At 49.0% G+C, this 8,347-nt stretch overlaps 1 protein-coding gene across 5 annotated transcripts in view; it reads right to left on the bottom strand.

Moving 5' to 3' along the window:
* Positions 1-4,832: 4,832 nt before the first annotated feature.
* FHL2 (four and a half LIM domains 2) overlaps positions 4,833-8,347 on the bottom strand; it is a 104,173-nt gene continuing 100,658 nt past the window's right edge. For all 5 annotated transcript variants that reach the window (XM_047781319.1, XM_047781315.1, XM_047781318.1 and 2 more), the window contains exon 6: positions 4,833-6,478. In XM_047781319.1, the coding sequence (XP_047637275.1) occupies positions 6,327-6,478 (152 nt within the window). In that variant the 3' untranslated portion in view covers positions 4,833-6,326. The remainder of the gene's footprint in view (positions 6,479-8,347) is intronic.

Here is an 8,347-nt window from a genome sequence, read left to right as displayed (position 1 = left end):
AAAAAAACCGATTAGTATCCATGAGGATGAGGGTTCAATCCCTGGCCTCCCTCAGTGGGTTAAGGAGCTGGCATTGCTGTGAGCTGTGGTGTAGGTGGCATATGCGGCTCGGATCCTGCGTTGTGGGTGTAGGTCTGATTTGACCCCTAGCCAGGGAACTTTGATATGCCATGGGTGCAGCCCTCAGAAAAAAAAAAAAAAGTGTTTCTAATAAGCTTGCTCATGGCCCCTGCTGCAGCCATGGGAAAAGCCTGCTGGAGAAACTGCAGCAACAGCCAGCACTGACCCCCAGACCTGCGACTGCTGGTTGCCCACTGCCACTTGCTGCCAGGTAAGACCAACCCAGGCAGCTGGCTCAGAACCACGAGGGACCAGAGTGAGGGCTGTCCCAGGTCTGTGCAGGATGTTGCTTTCAGTTACTTCACTGGATTTTCATAGTTTGGGTTGAATGTAGATGAGTTTATTTAAAATTTCCAACATCCTAAATAACAAAACTTACATAATTCTAATACATAATTTACTATATTAGGTAGTTATGCGTTAAAATCAAAGTTGAAGTTACTGAAATAGATAAAATCCGTTCAAGTTTCCAGTGTAGAATGTGTCACAAAGATAGGGATTAACTAATGCAATGTTGACAGGTTTTCTTTTGCTAAACGTTAGAGAAGAAAGTTTGTTCTGACTTCTGAAATGTAAGGAACAGTTCTGCTGGATAAAATATTTACCAAAAAAAGAAAAAAAAATCTTAGAAGCACTTGGGAAGCTGGCAGGCAAAAACCCGAGAACCTAGGAACCTAGAAAAGGAGGCCCTGTGGCTTGATGCTGTGGAAACTGAGCCATGCTTTCCAAGGCCCCACACAGGAACCCTAATAGCTATGACCTCAGGGGGTAACCTGACTGGATAAAGGCCAATTAGAAGTAAGCCTGCTCTTAGCTCAGGGAACTATATCCAATCACTTGTGATAGAACATGATGGAACATAATATGAGAAAAAAGATGGTATCTGTATGTATGACCGTGTCACTTTGCTGTAGAGAGGAAATTGGCACAACATTGCAAATCAACCATAATTTAAAAAAAAAAAAATTTAAAAAGGAGTAAGCCTGCTCTGCTGAGGTGGGGAGGAGAGTAAAGAAGAGATAGGTCAGAGGAAAGAACGGGAAAGGCAGAGGAAGAAGGGATGAGGTGGGAGAACTGAGGCACGGCCAAAACCCCGTCACTAGGATGGGGAGAGAGACTGCCCCCCAGTGTTCATGTGTTAGAATAACCAGGTGGAGTCTCGCTGGCTGGCTGTGTTGACAGAAGACATGCTTTAAAAGGACAATTCAGGGAGTTCCTGTTATGGTGCAGTGGAAACAAACCCAACTAGGAATTATGAGGTTTCAGGTTCGATCCCTGGCCTCGCTCAGTGGGTTAAGGATCCAGTGTTGCTGTGGGCTGTGGTATAGGCCACAGATGTGGCTCAGATCGGGGCTGTAGCTCCAATTCAGTCACTAGCCTTGTAACCTACATATGCCGTGAGTGTGGCCCTAAAAAGCAAAAAAAAAAAAAAAAAAAAGGACCATTCCGTACAGGAAACTAAAAGGTGATAACACAACATATTTTAAGTTTTTTAATTTTTATTGATATATCATAAAAAGTCCATTTCAGTTCAGTGAATCTACATATATGTATGTGTATATATATATACGTATATGTTTTTATATATATAAAACCACTACCCATTTCAGTTCAGTCCATTTCAGTTCAGTGAATCTACATACATATATGTATGTGTGTGTGTGTATATATATATATATATATGTATATGTGTGTGTGTTTATATATATAAAACCACTACCCAGATCAAGATATGGAACAAGGCTGACACTTTCGGTAAAGGGCCAGATAGTAAAAATTTTAGGTTTTGTGGGCCATGCAGTGTGCAAATGAATGGACATCACTGTGTTCCAGTGTAACTCTTTTTAGGAAAACAGGCAGAGGGAAGGATTTAGCACATGAGCCATAGTTTGCCAACAACATACAGAGTGTTTCTAGCACCCAGAAAGTTCCCTCATGCCCTTCCCATTCAGAGGGTAACCACAAGTCTGGTTTCTATCTCTATAGTTTAGTTTCACCTGCTAACATCTGCCTTACACCCTTTTATGTATGTGTTTTATTTCAAGAATTTAATAAGAGGTCTTGGGATTTCCCATAATGGCTCAGCAGTAATGAACCTGACTAGGATCCAAGAGGACACAGGTTCGGATCTGGCGTTGCTGTGAGCTGTGGTGTAGGCTGCAGACGTGGTTTGGATCCTGCATGACTGTGGTGTAGGCTGGCAGCTGCAGCTCCAACTCGACCCCTAGCCTGGGAACTTCCATATACTTCAGGGCCCTAAAAACCAAAAAAAAAAAAAAAAAAAAAAATTTAAGGTAAAAAGTCTGGCTTAATGAAAAGGATTTATTATAGAATGATTTTATTTTTGAGCCTGTCAGGAACAGAGTGCAGTGCATTGATTCCAGCGACAGGGCTGTGTAGTTAGGGGTAGAGGTAGAGGTCTTTTGTGAGTGGTCAGACTTGAGGTGGGCGTGACAGCTCAGACCTCAGCTCACCTCTTTCAGAATTTTTCCTTTTACCTTTGCCTTTCAACATTTTGAATGTGATGTGTCTGGATGTGGGTCTCTTCGCATTTTTCTTTCTCTGAGTTTGTCATGCTTCTTGGCTGTGCGTTTTTAGACAAATGCTTTTTGTTGAATTGGGGGAAGTTTCCAGCCATTAATCCTTAAAATATTTTTCTGTCCCTTTTCTGTCTCCTCCCCTGGTACTCCATCATGCATATGTTGGTATGTTTAGCGATATTCCACAGTGTCTCTATTTCCCTTCATTCTCTGTTTTTCAATTTCTTTTCTTTTCTTTTTTTTCTTTTTCTTTTTAGGCCCTCACCCTCAGCATATGGAGGTTCCCAGGCTAGGGGTCAAATGGGGAGCTGCAGCTGCTGGCCTACACCACAGCCACAGCACCAGGTCCAAGCTGCATCTGCGACCTACGCTGCCCCTTGTGGCCATACCAGATCCTTAACCCACTGAACAAGGCCAGGGAGCAAATTTGCATCCTCGTGGAGACTATGCTGTGTTCTTAATTCTCTGAGCCACAATGGGAGCTCCTGTTTTTCAAGTTCATAATCTTTGTTGATCTATCTTCAAGTTCACTAATGTTTTTCTTCTCCCAACTGAAATCTACTATTGACCCTTCTAGTGAATTTTGTCATGCACTTTTCAACTCCAGAATTTCTATTTGATTCTTTTCTTACCCTGTTTACCTCCTTATTGACCAATACCTCAGTTCTCTGAGGAGTGACTGTTCTCATGACCATCCCTTCAATTCTTTAAATGCTCAGCAGTGTTTGGTCTGAGGATCTGGTGTGGCTTGGGAATGTGTTCAGGCCTGTCCAGTCCCACTCTGACTGTCCCTGAGTGGGTGCAGCCTGCACGCTCCTGGCCCCCAGGGCTGAGTGGGATCCTGGGATGGCTCTTCTTAGCTCTTTCCCTTGTTAAACTTCGAACTGGGCTGCCATTTTGCTTTTTGCTATTGGTATCCTGGAGCCCCCAGCCCCCTCTTAACTGTCTGCCACCAAGATCGCTCTTGATTTTGATAGTCCCCTCAGGCACAGATTTCTCCATTCTTGGTACCAGATAAAAAGTCAGTGCTCTCCGTGCAGAGCTGCTGAGTTGCCATTCGCAGAGCCTGGGGCAGGACTCCTCCATAAGTAGGTGCTGGGAAGTAGGGGGGCTGGTAGCCCCCAGTCTTCTCAGAGCACACCTTCCAATGTGAAAACTCCACCCTGTGAGCAGGCTAGTGCAGGGGCGATCAGAGCCCCCCCGATTTTCAGCCTCTTCCCCTGGGGCAGAGCCCTGGACCACGGGAGCCCTTCCTCTCCTGGCTGCAACTGCCCAGAGCAGAGCTTCTGTCATGTGACACGGGGAGTGGGGGCAGGACAGGATCGCCTGTGACTCAGATGCCACAGGCGCTCACTCTTCTCATTAACATGCAGATTTTCCTGAATAAATGTCTCTCCATTTGCTGTATGCCTCTGGGCACATTTTCAGAGACTAAGTTATTTGGTCTGTATAGATAGTTCCCAGCTAAAGCACTGTTTCACTGGCAGAGGGTCAGCTGAGCTCTGCACCTTTCCATTCCAGAAGTCCCTCCCTGGCAGTCGTTTGAGCCTTGGCTGGGCTGCTTGGAGTCCAGTGGTTCAGCCAGAGATTTGTAGGGCTTTCATGCAGATACCATGAGGCTCTCTTTTCTAGAACTTTCCCATTTACTTCCCAGGGTCTGTTTGTCCCCAACTCTGCCCTCTGGTTCTGCAAGCCAGTGAGCTGGCCCTGAGCTCAGAGCCGTAAGAGTGGGAAACCCTCCCTCTTCTTCAAGTCTCTGCTCCCCTCCAAAGACTTCCTGCTGTGGGTCATGCTCCTGGATTTCCAAATTTTGAAAAATATTTTTGTCCAGGAGTTCTCTTGTGGTGAAGCAGTTTGAGGATCTGGCATTGTCGCTGCTGTGGCACAGGTCCAATCTCTGGCTTGGGAACTTAGACATGATGCAGGAGCAGCCAAAACACACACACATATATAATTTGTCCAGAATGGTTGTTACTTGAAGGAGGTTGTTATTCCAACAGAGCTACTCACTAGACATGGAACTGTGCTCCATCTAGTGTATCATTGGTTTTAATGAAGATCAGGGAAAATGTTCCATCATGAAGACATAGAAAAATTTTTTTTGAATTTTGCTATTTTTATTTTAAAAAGCACATTTGCAAGAATGCATTTACCTTTATATCATAAAGAGCCAGCAAAGCAACTAACAAGGTGGAGGGGGGTGGTGGTTATTTTTTTTGAGCAAAGCCTCCAGTCAACAGACCATACAGCCAGAGGCCTGTTTCAGCCACAATCAAGCATTTCTCACAGTGACCAGCACTCAGATTAAGAAACCGGCTTCACAGATGCTCTGCATAGGTGGGACTTGAGTTCAACCAGATTTTTCTGCTGCATACCCGATCATTGTATCATACTGCATTATCTTAGAAAGCTAAGGACAAAAAAATCACAGTTGTTATCCCAAAGAGAACCATGCCATGCCCTACCTGGTAAGTTGGCATAAATTCCACATGCCAAGGGCGTGGCCAAAAAAAGGTGAGCACAAAAACCTTAACCTCTTGATGTGCAGTGATTTTGTGGGGTTTTCTGGGTCTAGGGCATAGCGAACCTTTAGAAGTCAGCTCAGGAGCCTACCTGAAAAGGAGTGTTATATTTAGAGCTGTGATTTCCCTTCTTATCCTTCAGAAACACTCACAGAAGGCTCCCAGGTGGCCTCAGTTGCCCAGGTGTTGACAAAATACAGGTGCACAGGACATCAACTCTGGCCTGGAGTCACCTGTGCCTCCTGCAAGCCTCCACTCACGGAGGAGAAGGCAGGCAGGTGTGAGGGCTTGGCCGGGAGCACAGGAGAGCATCGAGCTCTGTCCAGAAAAGTGACCCAGTGCCGCCCGCACGTCCATCAGCTCACGTGCTGTTGCTTATGTCACCACATCCTAGGCTGAGCATTAAATTCCCAGGGAGTCTGGGAAAGGGTCAGAGAGGAAGGCAGCTGCCCTGGTGCTGACTGCGGCTTCCTTTTCGATAAAAGGCCTGATGCAATTTCAGTCCGTCAGAGCCCTAGTGGAAGCTGCAGTCAAGTGTTGTTTATGCTGAGACCCTTAACGTTTCATATTTGACCCACTGCACTTGACATAAGATTTCCTCCCGGATCACTTTATCGTGAGCCGGCTCACCTTGCTTTGGGCTCCACGTGACAGAAAGTTACAGCCTTGGAAATACCATTTTTTTGGCTTTGGCGGGTATTGGCTTGATGTGGGATCTGAGGTCCCAGACCAGGGATTACTGCCCCTGGCTGTAGCCGCGAGAGCGCCAAAAGCCAAGCACTAGGCCACCGGTCAACTCCCTGACACCAACCCTTCATTAACTCGCGGTAATTGCACTTAACAATTAAATACACAGTGAAAGAAAGATCGGTCTATAAAGATAGCATTCAAAAGGATGTTTCCACTCGGATTGTCCTTGCGTGATTCCACGAATGCACAACCACCTCCCACTTCGGGTTCCAGGACCTCCTTCCCTAGGCCTCAGGCACAAGCGCGGAGCAAGGCTGTAAACAGGTGTGGGCGGCACAGGTAGCAGGCGGGGCCGGGGGCCGCGGCGCCCCCTGTGGGCGGGGCGGGGCGGGGCGCGGCGGGGCGGGGGCGGGGAGCGCAGGGGGAAAGCAGCGCGAGCAGGCCCTCTAGCGGCTCAGATGTCCTTCCCGCAGTCGGGGCACAGGATGTCATCTCTCTCGGTGACGAAGCCTCGCCCCACCAGCGACAGCGAGCACTTCTTGCAGTTGAAGCAGTCGTTGTGCCACTGCCGCTCCTCGAAGGAGATGTACTTGGTGCCGCCCAGTCCTGTGGGCGGCGGGGAGGGAGCAGGTGAGGATGGGGAGGAGGCGGGATGGGAGGATGGGGGGGGAGTGGGGAGCGACGGGGGGGGGGAGGAGGGGGGGGTGGGGAGCGGCGGGGGAGGGCGGATGGGGATGGGGTTGAGGGGGAGAGGAGGGAGGGGAGGACCAGCGGCGGGGGCGGGGAGGGTGCCCTGGCTGGGTCGAGTCCAGGCCCCGCCCGTTCATGGGCCTGGGTGCTGGGCTGCACGCCTAACTCGGATTCTGGGCTCGGGTGGGGGCGCTCTTGAATGAGAAGCAGAGAAACACTCCAGAACAACACGACAGTCACCATAATAAGGAGCCGACTGCGTGGATTTGCCTGTCTCACCGAGTTTCACTCCGGTGAGCGAGAGGCGGGGAGCCTCTCGCTCCTTGACGGGGCGCCCCAGGCCTGGAGTTCCGAGGTCCCGGGCTCATGGACAAGGTGCTAAAAGGGGCGCAAGGGAGGATAAACCGTGTCTCCGTGGCGGAGGGCACACGGAGACGTACGTGGACACAAGTCAGGGCTCCAGCGACCGGTGGGAGGAGGGAGGTTGCAAAGCTGTGTGGACAGCAGGGAGGGAACAGGAAGGGCGGAGCATTTCAATTCGGGGGCTTGACTCCCACGCCTAACCTCATGGAGTGCTTAAGGTACCCTGCCGCCTATGACCATGTGGTTGGTCCGTCTAGCCACCGAGCAAGAAAATGCAGACAAACACGGGGTTCTCTTTGGTGAAATTTGGATCACGAATTCCAATACTTTCCAGAAAGAACAGTTCAGTTTGCCACACTGAGAACAAAGGAACCACACTGGCTACTCCATTCCTAATCATTGGCGGTCTCAAACTAGCAGAAGGTCTGTGGTTCACCCCACAGTTGCCGCCTTTAGTAACATAACTGCCTGGGCCGACCATGGGGCAGCTTCAGCCTAATCCCCTGGGACGGTGATGACAGCGCTGGGCGTAAACCCAGCTCTCTTTCCTTTTTGGCTGCACCGAGGCATGTGGAAGTTCCTGGGCCAGGGAACGAACCTGCACCGCTGAGGTGACAACACCAGATCCTTAACCTGCTGGGCCACCAGGGAACTCTGCCAGCTCTCTTTCTGATACCACACTCCCTCTGCTACTCATGGAGCCATACAGCAAAGCTTTTCACCTCTCTCCCTAAAATCTTAAATGCTAAGGTACTGACTGCCTTTACCAACCCTGAGGCAGAACCAAACCAGGGATTTAGGCCAGAAGGTCTCAAGCTTTTCTGTGTATCTGAATCATCAGAGAAGCTTTTAAAAACTGTAACACACAGGTCATCTCCGTAACAATCAAATCACGGCCCAGGCAGCTGACATGTTTGAAGCTCACCAGGGGTTTAAAAATGTGAGCAGGACTTAAATTCATTGAGTAATAAAAAATAAATAAATAATAAATAAATAAAATAAAATGTGAGCAGGACTTGAGTCTGCCTGGCATCTACTCTCCACACTGAATTATTGGCAAGTTCTGTAGTTCAGCTAGATTGGGGCTCTGGCTCTGCCCCAGTCTTGGGGGTGGGGTGTGAAGAAACAGCCTGGAGCCTGCCCCCACCCTGCAGCTTGGCCTCAGTGGGAAGGTCTCCCTGAGAAGCCAGGGAACATCTGCTCCTCACAGCACAGCCGCGGAGCCTGGAGACACCACCTGCCCCATGCCTGTGCGGCTGTCACATACACACAGCCTGCGGTTTGGAGGAGAATCCACGCAGAAGCAGAAATAAACCTGTTGAGAACAGACCAGAGCGTTTCCGGGAAACAGGTGAGCTAGAGGGAAGGGACCAGCAGCGGGACAGGAAAGCTGGTTTCCCCAAGCTGGGGAGACCCAGAGAA

Source organism: Phacochoerus africanus, chromosome 5 (genome assembly GCF_016906955.1).
Source record: "Phacochoerus africanus isolate WHEZ1 chromosome 5, ROS_Pafr_v1, whole genome shotgun sequence".
Classification (NCBI taxonomy): Eukaryota; Metazoa; Chordata; class Mammalia; order Artiodactyla; family Suidae; genus Phacochoerus; species Phacochoerus africanus.
The sequence above is the reverse complement of the archived record's forward strand: the minus strand, read 5'-3'. Positions and strand labels throughout refer to the sequence as shown.